The sequence below is a fragment of the Triplophysa dalaica genome, chromosome 6 (genome assembly GCF_015846415.1).
Source record: "Triplophysa dalaica isolate WHDGS20190420 chromosome 6, ASM1584641v1, whole genome shotgun sequence".
Lineage (NCBI taxonomy): Eukaryota > Metazoa > Chordata > Actinopteri > Cypriniformes > Nemacheilidae > Triplophysa > Triplophysa dalaica.
This window is the reverse complement of record NC_079547.1, coordinates 16284201-16303668: the sequence shown is the minus strand read 5'-3', so window position 1 is coordinate 16303668 and position 19468 is coordinate 16284201. Positions and strand designations below refer to the sequence as shown.

Here is a 19468-nt window from a genome sequence, read left to right as displayed (position 1 = left end):
CATGCAGTTTTACGCCCCAGGCAGTTTTACGCCCATGCAGTTTTAGGACCCTGTTGTTCCTTATTTCTCCAGTAGGGGATCGCTGTTCATTATGAACCGCACAGCACAGACCTACGAGATAACTTCGTCGTCTATCACGAGTTATAGAGGTATGGTAAATAATCGTTTTTGTTACTGAGAAATGGCCCAACATGCATATATTTTACTACTCAAATTGAAAACTCAAATTGAAAACATAAGTCCCATATGGAACTTGATTTGAGTTGTTAAAGAGATGATCCAATTATCTATCGAACATACAATATACCTCTTTGATATTTTCCATTGAATATTTTAACTTGATATGGATTCAAATGTATGTGCACCTAATGTGGGTTTTATCACGTTTGTGGTTGTTAGTGCTCAATTAATATTGTATCTTGTTTTCTTAATAGTAGTTGTTGGCTGGCTAATTAGGCCTATTATGTTGTGTTATTATTGATCTCATTTGTAATAAAAATTGGAAATAATTCAAAAAAATATTAAATTATCATACTGTCTTGTTATTTCAAAAAGTTTTAGAAAAATAAATCTCTATAAACCTGTATGATTCATACAGCAGAGGCGTAAAACTGCATACTCCCCCTACTGGAGAAATTAGGAACAGCAGGGGCGTAAAACTGCCTGGGGCGCAAAACTGCATGCTCCAGGTCTGCAGACTCCCCATATTGGAGAATTGACCAAGGGAGCGATTTAACCATTAATGGCGGCTACAGCCCCAAACAAATAACAAAAAAGAAATATATGAAAAGAACACACAGAAAATACTACAGAACAAACTCAAACTGTAATTTTGGGGTAAACTGAAGACGACACATTCAAGTACTGGGAAAAACAGTGGTAAATAAAACGAACATCTAGATGGCTCATTACAAGTCTCCTGTTCTAGAAACATCCCGTCACCACGCAGCGGCTGCAGAGCGACACGCTTCACCCGTTACGGTGAACATCGTATAACGAGGAAAGCAAATCGATATACATATTCCCACACAGCAGCTGCAACCGGATGATCGTCGAATCTTGAGAACCTCAGTCTCAGTGAGAATAATTAAGAATTGTACTGGTGTAGTAACCACACACCATCTCAGAGCCACAGCTAACATATGGGATTTGTTACAGAACCATCATCGTCCTCACAGACCGACGCTAGATGAGCGAGCAGCTGGTACACGGCACACAGAGTTAGACTGCTCCACATCCACTACCACAGCCTTTATCTCCGAGCATACACACAAAGAAAAATTAATAAATAAATGAAAATTAAACAAAACGAAAAGAAAATTACATAACTCCGGGAAAGGCGCTACTCGCGTGCGTCACACGAGGCAGCTATGCGCACACTTCCTATCCGACCAGCCGTCTGCCTATTTATGCCGTTCCAGGCGGAAATCACGTAGGACATGCTTTGTAGTGATGTCACCCATTAGACAAGGGCTGAGTCCTAACCCACTACAAATAAAAGTTATGAAATACGAATCTGTAGATCCTTCCGTATCATCGTTTTGTGTAGAATTTGAAATAAAAATATAAATAATCGCTTCGACCTTCGAACGATATCATAAAAGAATCTGTCAAAATATTAAACTCGCAGACGTAAATAAGTTTATACGACACAAAATAATGCAATGGAAAAGCTGAAAATTAAATAAAAATGTAATAATAACAGTTAAGAAATACGAATCTGTAAATCCATCGTTTTGTGTAGAATTTTAAATTGGCCTAATTCGTAAAACATAAAAAATCGCTTTAAAAACTAAAATCTAATAGCCGGTTTCAGTAATAAAAAATCTACAAATGAATAAATTAGATGAATAATAAATGAATATAAATAATGCATTAATCATACGGTTATGTTGTAGGGCACGCGCAGCTTGGGAGAAGGCGTTCATTGAGCCTACGTCACTTCGTATTAGTTCCGCTGCTCGTTTTTTATTTTTGAGACCAGTCGGGTCTTTTATTTTAATTTGATCGTTTTAGTTTCTACTGTACGATTTTTTATTTTAGTATTGTGATTTTTGGTCACCCATAAAAAAACATTTATGTCAAAAGAATCCTCACTTTTATCGGACTCCATACAAAGCAACGCCACATTCCGGCGATGTATTAATTTGTTAATAATTTATTACTAAATCTAATTCTCATTTGTATTATTTTAAATAAACGCGATTAGTATTAAAAAATAAATCGATTTTGTCCCATTACAAAACGACGCATGACGTTGACGTGGTCATCTGCGTATCACCTTAAACGTCGATCACTAGGCAACGAGCGCGTAGCGTACCTTCTACAAACAACAAACATTGATTTGACGAGCCGCTGGACGAGACGGAGCGATCTTCAGATTTGCATTTTCCATTTCTTGACTTTATTGATACATTCATTTCGTTAATTTATTCATTTATCAATACATTTTCATCTGAATTACTCAGTGTCATAATTTTGTCTGGTTTTAACATTTCTTGTTTTTAACGTATTCTCAGTCCGTGAGTTGTTATTTTCACAGGTCAGATGACATCGTTCATCGGAGGAAGCTCTTGTGGAGCTGGCGTACCGAGGGATCAGATCGCCTCGTTGTTCGTGGGGGACCTTCATCCAGAAGTGTCCGAGTTCGTCCTCCATCAGACGTTCAGCCCGTTCGGTCCGATCCAGTCCGTGCGGGTCTGCAGAGACAGGGTGACTCGGCGATCCCTGCGGTATGGTAATGTTAACTTTGTTAACCACGCCAATGGTAAGTTATCTCTCCGTTCTTCACCTTGACATCTTGGTAATAAACATTTGAATTTGAAATTTCAGTCTTGTGTATTTTTCTCCTCGATGTTGTTTCCTGTAAATCATCTTTCAATTAAGCTATGTGAAGTGTGCCGTACAAACAAATTTGCTACGTCTTGTCTCTTATCAACTCTGTCTTTCAGCTGAGAGCGCCATGGACAGCCTTATGTGTCAGGATCTTCTGGGCAGACCCATGCGGATCATGTTCTCCCAGCGTGATTCCACTCTGAGGACGACTGGGGTCGGGAACATCTTCATCAAGGGTCTGGCCAGCAGCATCGATGGTGGCAGCCTTTATGACAGCTTCTCAATTTTTGGGAAGATCCTGTCCTGCAAGGTAATATCTGCAGTTTGATTGTTTTCCTGTATAAGGTAGATCATGTGCTGATGTCTGAATTCATGTCGGTTGTCAAGGTGGTCTGCGATGCACATGGATCCAAAGGTTATGGATTCGTCCACTTTGCCACCTTTGAAGCGGCAGAGAAGGCCATCAAAGCGCTTGATGGCATGTTGTTGGACGACCAGCTAGTGTAAGTGGATTTCAGTTGTACTTCTTGTACTTTGTCTTGTCTAATCGAATAGTGTTGAGCTCGTTTGGTTTGTGTTTTAAAGGTCCATTGGCCACTTTAAAACCTTTCAAGAGCGTCATGTTGAGCAGCAGGTCATGGCTCAGGACAATGAGAGGCACTACCCGGTATCCAAACCTTTTGATCACCTAACGAATCTTTAGTGAATGTTGAAGCGTTCTTGTGTTACTGACTGGATCTTGTCTGTTCGACAGGGGGTGAGTCTGTACGTGTGTAACCTGCCCTATAGCTTCAGTGAGCAGCAGCTGTACAGAGCGTTTTCACCCTTTGGAAGCATCATCAGTGCCAAGGTATGACGCTCATTGTTTTATTGTGATTAGTAATTAACAATCGAAGTGAAAGACTTAAACGAGTGCTTTTCTCTGTTCAGTTGATGAAGGAGGCCGGACGCAGCCGAGGCTTTGGATTCGTCAGCTTCTCCACCCTCAACGATGCGACCACGGCCGCGTCTGTCATGAACGGGCGAGTGGTTGCCGGCAGGGCGTTGCGGGTCACTCTGTCTCGTCACAATGAGCAGAAGACCCAGGCTGAGAAGCAGGACAGCAGCAGTGAATCGCTTCCTGCTGGACGGTTTACGTCTGCTGTTCCTCAAGTGAGATGAGCCACTATTACAGGTTTCTCGAGATTGAAAGGCAATAACAATTCATGTAATTAGCTGAACTTCGTTTTATGCATGTGGCAGGTTCAAAAACGCCTTGACGTTCAGCCTGAAAACCAGCTCGCGCTCCAGCCCGTCAGTCGACAGACAGCAGCGTGCGACCTCGCTCAGAGTCAGTAGCCTCTTCATATCTTACTCATTCTGTAAATGATGCTTCGTCAGCCCCTTCGTATTCACATTATTATTCACTCCCAAGTATTTATAGAGGATGTACATCTTTCCATGTCTACAGGTGAGAGTCTCCGCCCACCGATGCCTGTCGTCCTGTGGGATGATGTTCGTACTCGGCCTCAGCGCCTGCTGGTCTCTCAGGTGCTTCTGGAATACCGGGTCAGTGCTCACGCATCATGCATCTGATCTCACTTCGACCACTTCTAGATTACAGAATACAAGTGAGGAATAGTATTAAAATAATAGACTGATGTATGTTGGTGTGCGCAGGCAAGCCAAGCAGAGCTGGATGTCTTGCGTCCTATGCGACTGCTCGCCCTGCCTGCACCCAGTGATGATACGGAAGTTATCACTCACTGTGAGTAGCTTCACGTTTTATTAATCAGACTTGTGTATGTTTCTCTTGGATTATCACTGTAGATTTAATAAGACAAACAAACACTCTTGGAGAGCTTTAGTGGCTTCATACGACTGTCTTTTCTCTTGTTTCCCGCAGTATCTCAGATTCCCAAAATTCTGCCTGATGGTGCAACAGCTCCCGTCAAAACACAAGCTCAACAGGTAGAAATCTCTTTATGAAACTTTGGATCATTCAAACTTTGAGTTGAATTAAACAATGGCTTACACATCTTTCTCTCTACTGTAACAGCTGGGTGAGTCTTCACATCGGTCACCATCCACGTGGGGGCGCCGGTTCTGGACGACATTAAATAGATGTTCGGAGTCCAGAAGCCTGAGCTGCCCCACCAGCTGGAGCATCGTGAATCTACAGACGACACGCAGACATTGTAAGTGTCGGAATTCTGCTGTTAGAATATAGCAATGCGTGAATCAATGCTATAAGTTTGTGCTTGAACAGACAAAGTTGTTATGTGGCGTTAAATGTAACGGTTGTGCTTGTGTTAGTGTGTAACCACTCGTGTTTGTGTTTTTACAGACAAATGGATCTATGGCAGAACACTCCCGCGGAACAAGACCAACATGAAGCTTTGATGAACACGTCAAAGCTTGTCATTGTAAATAACTGTACATAATGTAAATAAAATAGCATAAGAATGAATTTGAGTCTGAATTTTTCTAAGCATAGACTTTTTATTGATCTGGGCTTTAAAAGCTGCTTTTGTAAACAATATAGATACAGAAAAGTATTTTATCAGCAAACACATCACTTTACTTTTTATGAATGTATGTACCATATCGAACACTTTACATTGCTCATAAAATGTTCCTGTAGCTCAGATTTGTTTGTATTGCAAAGGTCAGGAATTAGATTCTCAGGGAACACATGTTGATAGAATCTACAACTTTAATGCAACCTGAAGTCACTTTGGATAAAAAGCAAACAAGAGGCAAACATGAATTTTAAGAGCCAATCTTGTGTACGTTTAGTGGGATTTTGTATGACGCCTTGAATGTTAATTGAAGAATGTAAATGTTTCGTAGGATTGTGCAGGATACAATGATACAAATGAAAACAAGAATGTTATTTGGCTTTTAAACAGCTTTATTTACAATGCATTCATACCAAGTTTGCGACCAAACAGTCAACTAAATTTTATCATTCAGCATTCATGCGTCATGACATTAACTGAGAGTCTTCACAGCCGTTTCCCTGATGTCAATGACACACTAAAACCCAGAGCCTGCCTTGTTGTTCAACATCATAGAGCCCGTCATCCTATGACGTAACATCATCCATGAAAGTTGCATTCAACCTTTGACGAAGTGGTCACTACACGTACTCTGGCGAAAGTTATCCGACTCGGCTCCTCCGGACCGCAGGCGCACGTTTACAATGCGCTTTTTCCTGCGATTATCAGTCGACAATTGTATTTTTCCTCTTAGTATCTTTGGTACGCTCATACCCCCTTGTGGCTTCTCGTTTCTATCGATTTGAGCTGGCATAAAGGACGCAAAAGATGAAGTTTCGATCATAAACGGCTCTTCATCTCCGTTTTGCGCTTCAGAAAAGCAGTGACGTGACGTCATGTGAAAACGACATTCGAACGATATCATAAAAGAATCTGTCAAAATATTAAACTCGCAGACGTAAATAAGTTTATACGACACAAAATAATGCAATGGAAAAGCTGAAAATTAAATAAAAATGTATTAATAACAGTTAATCCGAATCTGTAAATCCATCGTTTTGTGTAGAATTTTAAATTGGCCTAATTCGTAAAACATTAAAAATCGCTTTAAAAACTAAAAGTCTAATAGCCGGTTTCAGTAATAAAAAATCTACAAATGAATAAATTAGATGAATAATAAATGAATATAAATAATGCATTAATCATACGGTTATGTTGTAGGGCACGCGCAGCTTGGGAGAAGGCGTTCATTGAGCCTACGTCACTTCGTATTAGTTCCGCTGCTCGTTTTTTATTTTTTAGACCAGTTGGGTCTTTTATTTTAATTTGATCGTTTTAGTTTCTACTGTACGATTTTTTATTTTAGTATTGTGATTTTTGGTCACCCATAAAAAAACATTTATGTCAAAAGAATCCTCACTTTTATCGGACTCCATACAAAGCAACGCCACATTCCGGCGATGTATTAATTTGTTAATAATTCATTACTAAATCTATTTCTCATTTGTATTATTTTAAATAAACGCGATTAGTATTAAAAAATAAATCGATTTTTTCCCATTACAAAACGACGCATGACGTTGACGTGGTCATCTGCGTATCACCTTAAACGTCGATCACTAGGCAACGAGCGCGTAGCGTACCTTCTACAAACAACAAACATTGATTTGACGAGCCGCTGGACGAGACGGAGCGATCTTCAGATTTGCATTTTCCATTTCTTGACTTTATTGATACATTCATTTCGTTAATTTATTCATTTATCAATACATTTTCATCTGAATTACTCAGTGTCATAATTTTGTCTGGTTTTAACATTTCTTGTTTTTAACGTATTCTCAGTCCGTGAGTTGTTATTTTCACAGGTCAGATGACATCGTTCATCGGAGGAAGCTCTTGTGGAGCTGGCGTACCGAGGGATCAGATCGCCTCGTTGTTCGTGGGGGACCTTCATCCAGAAGTGTCCGAGTTCGTCCTCCATCAGACGTTCAGCCCGTTCGGTCCGATCCAGTCCGTGCGGGTCTGCAGAGACAGGGTGACTCGGCGATCCCTGCGGTATGGTTATGTTAACTTTGTTAACCACGCCAATGGTAAGTTATCTCTCCGTTCTTCACCGTGACATCTTGGTAATAAACATTTGAATTTGAAATTTCAGCCTTGTGTATTTTTCTCCTCGATGTTGTTTCCTGTAAATCATCTTTCAATTAAGCTATGTGAAGTGTGCCGTACAAACAAACTTGCTACGTCTTGTCTCTTATCAACTCTGTCTTTCAGCTGAGAGCGCCATGGACAGCCTTATGTGTCAGGATCTTCTGGGCAGACCCATGCGGATCATGTTCTCCCAGCGTGATTCCACTCTGAGGACGACTGGGGTCGGGAACATCTTCATCAAGGGTCTGGCCAGCAGCATCGATGGTGCCCGCCTTCATGACAGCTTCTCAATTTTTGGGAAGATCCTGTCCTGCAAGGTAATATCTGCAGTTTGATTGTTTTCCTGTATAAGGTAGATCATGTGCTGATGTCTGAATTCATGTCGGTTGTCAAGGTGGTCTGCGATGCACATGGATCCAAAGGTTATGGATTCGTCCACTTTGCCACCTTTGAAGCGGCAGAGAAGGCCATCAAAGCGCTTGATGGCATGTTGTTGGACGACCAGCTAGTGTAAGTGGATTTCAGTTGTACTTCTTGTACTTTGTCTTGTCTAATCGAATAGTGTTGAGCTCGTTTGGTTTGTGTTTTAAAGGTCCATTGGCCACTTTAAAACCTTTCAAGAGCGTCATGTTGAGCAGCAGGTCATGGCTCAGGACAATGAGAGGCACTACCCGGTATCCAAACCCTTTGATCACCTAACGAATCTTTAGTGAATGTTGAAGCGTTCTTGTGTTACTGACTGGATCTTGTCTGTTCGACAGGGGGTGAGTCTGTACGTGTGTAACCTGCCCTACAGCTTCAGTGAGCAGCAGCTGTACAGAGCGTTTTCACCCTTTGGAAGCATCATCAGTGCCAAGGTATGACGCTCATTGTTTTATTGTGATTAGTAATTAACAATCGAAGTGAAAGACTTAAACGAGTGCTTTTCTCTGTTCAGTTGATGATGGAGGCCGGACGCAGCCGAGGCTTTGGATTCGTCAGCTTCTCCACCCTCAACCATGCGACCACGGCCGCGTCTGTCATGAACGGGCGAGTGGTTGCCGGCAGGGCGTTGCGGGTCACTCTGTCTCGTCACAATGAGCAGAAGACCCAGGCTGAGAAGCAGGACAGCAGCAGTGAATCGCTTCCTGCTGGACGGTTTACGTCTGCTGTTCCTCAAGTGAGATGAGCCACTATTACAGGTTTCTCGAGATTGAAAGGCAATAACAATTCATGTAATTAGCTGAACTTCGTTTTATGCATGTGGCAGGTTCAAAAACGCCTTGACGTTCAGCCTGAAAACCAGCTCGCGCTCCAGCCCGTCAGTCGACAGACAGCAGCGTGCGACCTCGCTCAGAGTCAGTAGCCTCTTCATATCTTACTCATTCTGTAAATGATGCTTCGTCAGCCCCTTCGTATTCACATTATTATTCACTCCCAAGTATTTATAGAGGATGTACATCTTTCCATGTCTACAGGTGAGAGTCTCCGCCCACCGATGCCTGTCGTCCTGTGGGATGATGTTCGTACTCGGCCTCAGCGCCTGCTGGTCTCTCAGGTGCTTCTGGAATACCGGGTCAGTGCTCACGCATCATGCATCTGATCTCACTTCGACCACTTCTAGATTACAGAATACAAGTGAGGAATAGTATTAAAATAATAGACTGATGTATGTTGGTGTGCGCAGGCAAGCCAAGCAGAGCTGGATGTCTTGCGTCCTATGCGACTGCTCGCCCTGCCTGCACCCAGTGATGATACGGAAGTTATCACTCACTGTGAGTAGCTTCACGTTTTATTAATCAGACTTGTGTATGTTTCTCTTGGATTATCACTGTAGATTTAATAAGACAAACAAACACTCTTGGAGAGCTTTAATTGCTTCATACGACTGTCTTTTCTCTTGTTTCCCGCAGTATCTCAGATTCCCAAAATTCTGCCTGATGGTGCAACAGCTCCCGTCAAAACACAAGCTCAACAGGTAGAAATCTCTTTATGAAACTTTGGATCATTCAAACTTTGAGTTGAATTAAACAATGGCTTACACATCTTTCTCTCTACTGTAACAGCTGGGTGAGTCTTCACATCGGTCACCATCCACGTGGGGGCGCCGGTTCTGGACGACATTAAATAGATGTTCGGAGTCCAGAAGCCTGAGCTGCCCCACCAGCTGGAGCATCGTGAATCTACAGACGACACGCAGACATTGTAAGTGTCGGAATTCTGCTGTTAGAATATAGCAATGCGTGAATCAATGCTATGAGGTTGTGCTTGAGCAGACAAAGTTGTTATGTGGCGTTAAATGTAACGGTTGTGCTTGTGTTAGTGTGTAACCACTCGTGTTTGTGTTTTTACAGACAAATGGATCTATGGCAGAACACTCCCGCGGAACAAGACCAACATGAAGCTTTGATGAACACGTCAAAGCTTGTCATTGTAAATAACTGTTCATAATGTAAATAAAATAGCATAAGAATGAATTTGAGTCTGAATTTTTCTAAGCATAGACTTTTTATTGATCTGGGCTTTAAAAGCTGCTTTTGTAAACAATATAGATACAGAAAAGTATTTTATCAGCAAACACATCACTTTACTTTTTATGAATGTATGTACCATATCGAACACTTTACATTGCTCATAAAATGTTCCTGTAGCTCAGATTTGTTTGTATTGCAAAGGTCAGGAATTAGATTCTCAGGGAACACATGTTGATAGAATCTACAACTTTAATGCAACCTGAAGTCACTTTGGATAAAAAGCAAACAAGAGGCAAACATGAATTTTAAGAGCCAATCTTGTGTACGTTTAGTGGGATTTTGTATGACGCCTTGAATGTTAATTGAAGAATGTAAATGTTTCGTAGGATTGTGCAGGATACAATGATACAAATGAAAACAAGAATGTTATTTGGCTTTTAAACAGCTTTATTTACAATGCATTCATACCAAGTTTGCGACCAAACAGTCAACTAAATTTTAACATACAGCATTCATGCGTCATGACATTAACTGAGAGTCTTCACAGCCGTTTCCCTGATGTCAATGACACACTAAAACCCAGAGCCTGCCTTGTTGTTCAACATCATAGAGCCCGTCATCCTATGACGTAACATCATCCATGAAAGTTGCATTCAACCTTTGACGAAGTGGTCACTACACGTACTCTGGCGAAAGTTATCCGACTCGGCTCCTCCGGACCGCAGGCGCACGTTTACAATGCGCTTTTTCCTGCGATTATCAGTCGACAATTGTATTTTTCCTCTTAGTATCTTTGGTACGCTCATACCCCCTTGTGGCTTCTCGTTTCTATCGATTTGAGCTGGCATAAAGGACGCAAAAGATGAAGTTTCGATCATAAACGGCTCTTCATCTGCGTTTTGCGCTTCAGAAAAGCAGTGACGTGACGTCATGTGAAAACGACATTCGAACGATATCATAAAAGAATCTGTCAAAATATTAAACTCGCAGACGTAAATAAGTTTATACGACACAAAATAATGCAATGGAAAAGCTGAAAATTAAATAAAAATGTATTAATAACAGTTAAGAAATACGAATCTGTAAATCCATCGTTTTGTGTAGAATTTTAAATTGGCCTAATTCGTAAAACATTAAAAATCGCTTTAAAAACTAAAAGTCTAATAGCCGGTTTCAGTAATAAAAAATCTACAAATGAATAAATTAGATGAATAATAAATGAATATAAATAATGCATTAATCATACGGTTATGTTGTAGGGCACGCGCAGCTTGGGAGAAGGCGTTCATTGAGCCTACGTCACTTCGTATTAGTTCCGCTGCTCGTTTTTTATTTTTTAGACCAGTTGGGTCTTTTATTTTAATTTGATCGTTTTAGTTTCTACTGTACGATTTTTTATTTTAGTATTGTGATTTTTGGTCATGCATAAAAAAACATTTATGTCAAAAGAATCCTCACTTTTATCGGACTCCCTACAAAGCAACGCCACATTCCGGCGATGTATTAATTTGTTAATAATTCATTACTAAATCTATTTCTCATTTGTATTATTTTAAATAAACGCGATTAGTATTAAAAAATAAATCGATTTTTTCCCATTACAAAACGACGCATGACGTTGACGTGGTCATCTGCGTATCACCTTAAACGTCGATCACTAGGCAACGAGCGCGTAGCGTACCTTCTACAAACAACAAACATTGATTTGACGAGCCGCTGGACGAGACGGAGCGATCTTCAGATTTGCATTTTCCATTTCTTGACTTTATTGATACATTCATTTCGTTAATTTATTCATTTATCAATACATTTTCATCTGAATTACTCAGTGTCATATTTTTGTCTGGTTTTAACATTTCTTGTTTTTAACGTATTCTCAGTCCGTGAGTTGTTATTTTCACAGGTCAGATGACATCGTTCATCGGAGGAAGCTCTTGTGGAGCTGGCGTACAGAGGGATCATATCGCCTCGTTGTTCGTGGGGGACCTTCATCCAGAAGTGTCCGAGTTCGTCCTCCATCAGACGTTCAGCCCGTTCGGTCCGATCCAGTCCGTGCGGGTCTGCAGAGACAGGGTGACTCGGCGATCCCTGCGGTATGGTTATGTTAACTTTGTTAACCACGCCAATGGTAAGTTATCTCTCCGTTCTTCACCTTGACATCTTGGTAATAAACATTTGAATTTGAAATTTCAGCCTTGTGTATTTTTCTCCTCGATGTTGTTTCCTGTAAATCATCTTTCAATTAAGCTATGTGAAGTGTGCCGTACAAACAAACTTGCTACGTCTTGTCTCTTATCAACTCTGTCTTTCAGCTGAGAGCGCCATGGACAGCCTTATGTGTCAGGATCTTCTGGGCAGACCCATGCGGATCATGTTCTCCCAGCGTGATTCCACTCTGAGGACGACTGGGGTCGGGAACATCTTCATCAAGGGTCTGGCCAGCAGCATCGATGGTGCCCGCCTTCATGACAGCTTCTCAATTTTTGGGAAGATCCTGTCCTGCAAGGTAATATCTGCAGTTTGATTGTTTTCCTGTATAAGGTAGATCATGTGCTGATGTCTGAATTCATGTCGGTTGTCAAGGTGGTCTGCGATGCACATGGATCCAAAGGTTATGGATTCGTCCACTTTGCCACCTTTGAAGCGGCAGAGAAGGCCATCAAAGCGCTTGATGGCATGTTGTTGGACGACCAGCTAGTGTAAGTGGATTTCAGTTGTACTTCTTGTACTTTGTCTTGTCTAATCGAATAGTGTTGAGCTCGTTTGGTTTGTGTTTTAAAGGTCCATTGGCCACTTTAAAACCTTTCAAGAGCGTCATGTTGAGCAGCAGGTCATGGCTCAGGACAATGAGAGGCACTACCCGGTATCCAAACCCTTTGATCACCTAACGAATCTTTAGTGAATGTTGAAGCGTTCTTGTGTTACTGACTGGATCTTGTCTGTTCGACAGGGGGTGAGTCTGTACGTGTGTAACCTGCCCTACAGCTTCAGTGAGCAGCAGCTGTACATAGCGTTTTCACCCTTTGGAAGCATCATCAGTGCCAAGGTATGACGCTCATTGTTTTATTGTGATTAGTAATTAACAATCGAAGTGAAAGACTTAAACGAGTGCTTTTCTCTGTTCAGTTGATGATGGAGGCCGGACGCAGCCGAGGCTTTGGATTCGTCAGCTTCTCCACCCTCAACGATGCGACCACGGCCGCGTCTGTCATGAACGGGCGTGTGGTTGCCGGCAGGGCGTTGCGGGTCACTCTGTCTCGTCACAATGAGCAGAAGACCCAGGCTGAGAAGCAGGACAGCAGCAGTGAATCGCTTCCTGCTGGACGGTTTACGTCTGCTGTTCCTCAAGTGAGATGAGCCACCATTACAGGTTTCTCGAGATTGAAAGGCAATAACAATTCATGTAATTAGCTGAACTTCGTTTTATGCATGTGGCAGGTTCAAAAACGCCTTGACGTTCAGCCTGAAAACCAGCTCGCGCTCCAGCCCGTCAGTCGACAGACAGCAGCGTGCGACCTCGCTCAGAGTCAGTAGCCTCTTCATATCTTACTCATTCTGTAAATGATGCTTCGTCAGCCCCTTCGTATTCACATTATTATTCACTCCCAAGTATTTATAGAGGATGTACATCTTTCCATGTCTACAGGTGAGAGTCTCCGCCCACCGATGCCTGTCGTCCTGTGGGATGATGTTCGTACTCGGCCTCAGCGCCTGCTGGTCTCTCAGGTGCTTCTGGAATACCGGGTCAGTGCTCACGCATCATGCATCTGATCTCACTTCGACCACTTCTAGATTACAGAATACAAGTGAGGAATAGTATTAAAATAATAGACTGATGTATGTTGGTGTGCGCAGGCAAGCCAAGCAGAGCTGGATGTCTTGCGTCCTATGCGACTGCTCGCCCTGCCTGCACCCAGTGATGATACGGAAGTTATCACTCACTGTGAGTAGCTTCACGTTTTATTAATCAGACTTGTGTATGTTTCTCTTGGATTATCACTGTAGATTTAATAAGACAAACAAACACTCTTGGAGAGCTTTAATTGCTTCATACGACTGTCTTTTCTCTTGTTTCCCGCAGTATCTCAGATTCCCAAAATTCTGCCTGATGGTGCAACAGCTCCCGTCAAAACACAAGCTCAACAGGTAGAAATCTCTTTATGAAACTTTGGATCATTCAAACTTTGAGTTGAATTAAACACTGGCTTACACATCTTTCTCTCTACTGTAACAGCTGGGTGAGTCTTCACATCGGTCACCATCCACGTGGGGGCGCCGGTTCTGGACGACATTAAATAGATGTTCGGAGTCCAGAAGCCTGAGCTGCCCCACCAGCTGGAGCATCGTGAATCTACAGACGACACGCAGACATTGTAAGTGTCGGAATTCTGCTGTTAGAATATAGCAATGCGTGAATCAATGCTATGAGGTTGTGCTTGAGCAGACAAAGTTGTTATGTGGCGTTAAATGTAACGGTTGTGCTTGTGTTAGTGTGTAACCACTCGTGTTTGTGTTTTTACAGACAAATGGATCTATGGCAGAACACTCCCGCGGAACAAGACCAACATGAAGCTTTGATGAACACGTCAAAGCTTGTCATTGTAAATGACTGTACATAATGTAAATAAAATAGCATAAGAATGAATTTGAGTCTGAATTTTTCTAAGCATAGACTTTTTATTGATCTGGGCTTTAAAAGCTGCTTTTGTAAACAATATAGATACAGAAAAGTATTTTTATCAGCAAACACATCACTTTACTTTTTATGAATGTATGTACCATATCGAACACTTTACATTGCTCATAAAATGTTCCTGTAGCTCAGATTTGTTTGTATTGCAAAGGTCAGGAATTAGATTCTCAGGGAACACATGTTGATAGAATCTACAACTTTAATGCAACCTGAAGTCACTTTGGATAAAAAGCAAACAAGAGGCAAACATGAATTTTAAGAGCCAATCTTGTGTACGTTTAGTGGGATTTTGTATGACGCCTTGAATGTTAATTGAAGAATGTAAATGTTTCGTAGGATTGTGCAGGATACAATGATACAAATGAAAACAAGAATGTTATTTGGCTTTTAAACAGCTTTATTTACAATGCATTCATACCAAGTTTGCGACCAAACAGTCAACTAAATTTTAACATACAGCATTCATGCGTCATGACATTAACTGAGAGTCTTCACAGCCGTTTCCCTGATGTCAATGACACACTAAAACCCAGAGCCTGCCTTGTTGTTCAACATCATAGAGCCCGTCATCCTATGACGTAACATCATCCATGAAAGTTGCATTCAACCTTTGACGAAGTGGTCACTACACGTACTCTGGCGAAAGTTATCCGACTCGGCTCCTCCGGACCGCAGGCGCACGTTTACAATGCGCTTTTTCCTGCGATTATCAGTCGACAATTGTATTTTTCCTCTTAGTATCTTTGGTACGCTCATACCCCCTTGTGGCTTCTCGTTTCTATCGATTTGAGCTGGCATAAAGGACGCAAAAGATGAAGTTTCGATCATAAACGGCTCTTCATCTGCGTTTTGCGCTTCAGAAAAGCAGTGACGTGACGTCATGTGAAAACGACATTCGAACGATATCATAAAAGAATCTGTCAAAATATTAAACTCGCAGACGTAAATAAGTTTATACGACACAAAATAATGCAATGGAAAAGCTGAAAATTAAATAAAAATGTATTAATAACAGTTAAGAAATACGAATCTGTAAATCCATCGTTTTGTGTAGAATTTTAAATTGGCCTAATTCGTAAAACATTAAAAATCGCTTTAAAAACTAAAAGTCTAATAGCCGGTTTCAGTAATAAAAAATCTACAAATGAATAAATTAGATGAATAATAAATGAATATAAATAATGCATTAATCATACGGTTATGTTGTAGGGCACGCGCAGCTTGGGAGAAGGCGTTCATTGAGCCTACGTCACTTCGTATTAGTTCCGCTGCTCGTTTTTTATTTTTTAGACCAGTTGGGTCTTTTATTTTAATTTGATCGTTTTAGTTTCTACTGTACGATTTTTTATTTTAGTATTGTGATTTTTGGTCACCCATAAAAAAACATTTATGTCAAAAGAATCCTCACTTTTATCGGACTCCATACAAAGCAACGCCACATTCCGGCGATGTATTAATTTGTTAATAATTCATTACTAAATCTATTTCTCATTTGTATTATTTTAAATAAACGCGATTAGTATTAAAAAATAAATCGATTTTTTCCCATTACAAAACGACGCATGACGTTGACGTGGTCATCTGCGTATCACCTTAAACGTCGATCACTAGGCAACGAGCGCGTAGCGTACCTTCTACAAACAACAAACATTGATTTGACGAGCCGCTGGACGAGACGGAGCGATCTTCAGATTTGCATTTTCCATTTCTTGACTTTATTGATACATTCATTTCGTTAATTTATTCATTTATCAATACATTTTCATCTGAATTACTCAGTGTCATAATTTTGTCTGGTTTTAACATTTCTTGTTTTTAACGTATTCTCGTCCGTGAGTTGTTATTTTCACAGGTCAGATGACATCGTTCATCGGAGGAAGCTCTTGTGGAGCTGGCGTACCGAGGGATCAGATCGCCTCGTTGTTCGTGGGGGACCTTCATCCAGAAGTGTCCGAGTTCGTCCTCCATCAGACGTTCAGCCCGTTCGGTCCGATCCAGTCCGTGCGGGTCTGCAGAGACAGGGTGACTCGGCGATCCCTGCGGTATGGTTATGTTAACTTTGTTAACCACGCCAATGGTAAGTTATCTCTCCGTTCTTCACCTTGACATCTTGGTAATAAACATTTGAATTTGAAATTTCAGCCTTGTGTATTTTTCTCCTCGATGTTGTTTCCTGTAAATCATCTTTCAATTAAGCTATGTGAAGTGTGCCGTACAAACAAACTTGCTACGTCTTGTCTCTTATCAACTCTGTCTTTCAGCTGAGAGCGCCATGGACAGCCTTATGTGTCAGGATCTTCTGGGCAGACCCATGCGGATCATGTTCTCCCAGCGTGATTCCACTCTGAGGACGACTGGGGTCGGGAACATCTTCATCAAGGGTCTGGCCAGCAGCATCGATGGTGCCCGCCTTCATGACAGCTTCTCAATTTTTGGGAAGATCCTGTCCTGCAAGGTAATATCTGCAGTTTGATTGTTTTCCTGTATAAGGTAGATCATGTGCTGATGTCTGAATTCATGTCGGTTGTCAAGGTGGTCTGCGATGCACATGGATCCAAAGGTTATGGATTCGTCCACTTTGCCACCTTTGAAGCGGCAGAGAAGGCCATCAAAGCGCTTGATGGCATGTTGTTGGACGACCAGCTAGTGTAAGTGGATTTCAGTTGTACTTCTTGTACTTTGTCTTGTCTAATCGAATAGTGTTGAGCTCGTTTGGTTTGTGTTTTAAAGGTCCATTGGCCACTTTAAAACCTTTCAAGAGCGTCATGTTGAGCAGCAGGTCATGGCTCAGGACAATGAGAGGCACTACCCGGTATCCAAACCCTTTGATCACCTAACGAATCTTTAGTGAATGTTGAAGCGTTCTTGTGTTACTGACTGGATCTTGTCTGTTCGACAGGGGGTGAGTCTGTACGTGTGTAACCTGCCCTACAGCTTCAGTGAGCAGCAGCTGTACAGAGCGTTTTCACCCTTTGGAAGCATCATCAGTGCCAAGGTATGACGCTCATTGTTTTATTGTGATTAGTAATTAACAATCGAAGTGAAAGACTTAAACGAGTGCTTTTCTCTGTTCAGTTGATGATGGAGGCCGGACGCAGCCGAGGCTTTGGATTCGTCAGCTTCTCCACCCTCAACCATGCGACCACGGCCGCGTCTGTCATGAACGGGCGAGTGGTTGCCGGCAGGGCGTTGCGGGTCACTCTGTCTCGTCACAATGAGCAGAAGACCCAGGCTGAGAAGCAGGACAGCAGCAGTGAATCGCTTCCTGCTGGACGGTTTACGTCTGCTGTTCCTCAAGTGAGATGAGCCACTATTACAGGTTTCTCGAGATTGAAAGGCAATAACAATTCATGTAATTAGCTGAACTTCGTTTTATGCATGTGGCAGGTTCAAAAACGCCTTGACGTTCAGCCTGAAAACCAGCTCGCGCTCCAGCCCGTCAGTCGACAGACAGCAGCGTGCGACCTCGCTCAGAGTCAGTAGCCTCTTCATATCTTACTCATTCTGTAAATGATGCTTCGTCAGCCCCTTCGTATTCACATTATTATTCACTCCCAAGTATTTATAGAGGATGTACATCTTTCCATGTCTACAGGTGAGAGTCTCCGCCCACCGATGCCTGTCGTCCTGTGGGATGATGTTCGTACTCGGCCTCAGCGCCTGCTGGTCTCTCAGGTGCTTCTGGAATACCGGGTCAGTGCTCACGCATCATGCATCTGATCTCACTTCGACCACTTCTAGATTACAGAATACAAGTGAGGAATAGTATTAAAATAATAGACTGATGTATGTTGGTGTGCGCAGGCAAGCCAAGCAGAGCTGGATGTCTTGCGTCCTATGCGACTGCTCGCCCTGCCTGCACCCAGTGATGATACGGAAGTTATCACTCACTGTGAGTAGCTTCACGTTTTATTAATCAGACTTGTGTATGTTTCTCTTGGATTATCACTGTAGATTTAATAAGACAAACAAACACTCTTGGAGAGCTTTAATTGCTTCATACGACTGTCTTTTCTCTTGTTTCCCGCAGTATCTCAGATTCCCAAAATTCTGCCTGATGGTGCAACAGCTCCCGTCAAAACACAAGCTCAACAGGTAGAAATCTCTTTATGAAACTTTGGATCATTCAAACTTTGAGTTGAATTAAACAATGGCTTACACATCTTTCTCTCTACTGTAACAGCTGGGTGAGTCTTCACATCGGTCACCATCCACGTGGGGGCGCCGGTTCTGGACGACATTAAATAGATGTTCGGAGTCCAGAAGCCTGAGCTGCCCCACCAGCTGGAGCATCGTGAATCTACAGACGACACGCAGACATTGTAAGTGTCGGAATTCTGCTGTTAGAATATAGCAATGCGTGAATCAATGCTATGAGGTTGTGCTTCAGCAGACAAAGTGGTTATGTGGCGTTAAATGTAAAGGTTGTGCTTGTGTTAGTGTGTAACCACTCGTGTTTGTGTTTTTACAGACAAATGGATCTATGGCAGAACACTCCCGCGGAACAAGACCAACATGAAGCTTTGATGAATACGTCAAAGCTTTTCATTGTAAATAACTGTTCATAATGTAAATAAAATAGCATAAGAATGAATTTGAGTCTGAATTTTTCTAAGCATAGACTTTTTATTGATCTGGGCTTTAAAAGCTGCTTTTGTAAACAATATAGATACAGAAAAGTATTTTATCAGCAAACACATCACTTTACTTTTTATGAATGTATGTACCATATCGAACACTTTACATTGCTCATAAAATGTTCCTGTAGCTCAGATTTGTTTGTATTGCAAAGGTCAGGAATTAGATTCTCAGGGAACACATGTTGATAGAATCTACAACTTTAATGCAACCTGAAG

The 19468-nt window shown here is 41.8% G+C and overlaps 1 protein-coding gene across 1 annotated transcript; it reads left to right on the top strand.

The window, feature by feature from the left end:
* The first annotated feature begins 2310 nt into the window (after positions 1 to 2310).
* LOC130425003 (polyadenylate-binding protein 1-like) lies at positions 2311 to 4432 on the top strand. The gene is made up of 6 exons (XM_056751031.1): positions 2311 to 3145; positions 3223 to 3338; positions 3421 to 3502; positions 3593 to 3685; positions 3766 to 3987; positions 4078 to 4432. The coding sequence occupies exons 1-6, from the start codon at positions 2963 to 2965 to the stop codon at positions 4171 to 4173; spliced, it is 792 nt and encodes a 263-aa protein (XP_056607009.1). The 5' UTR covers positions 2311 to 2962; the 3' UTR covers positions 4174 to 4432.
* The last annotated feature ends 15036 nt before the right edge of the window (positions 4433 to 19468 follow it).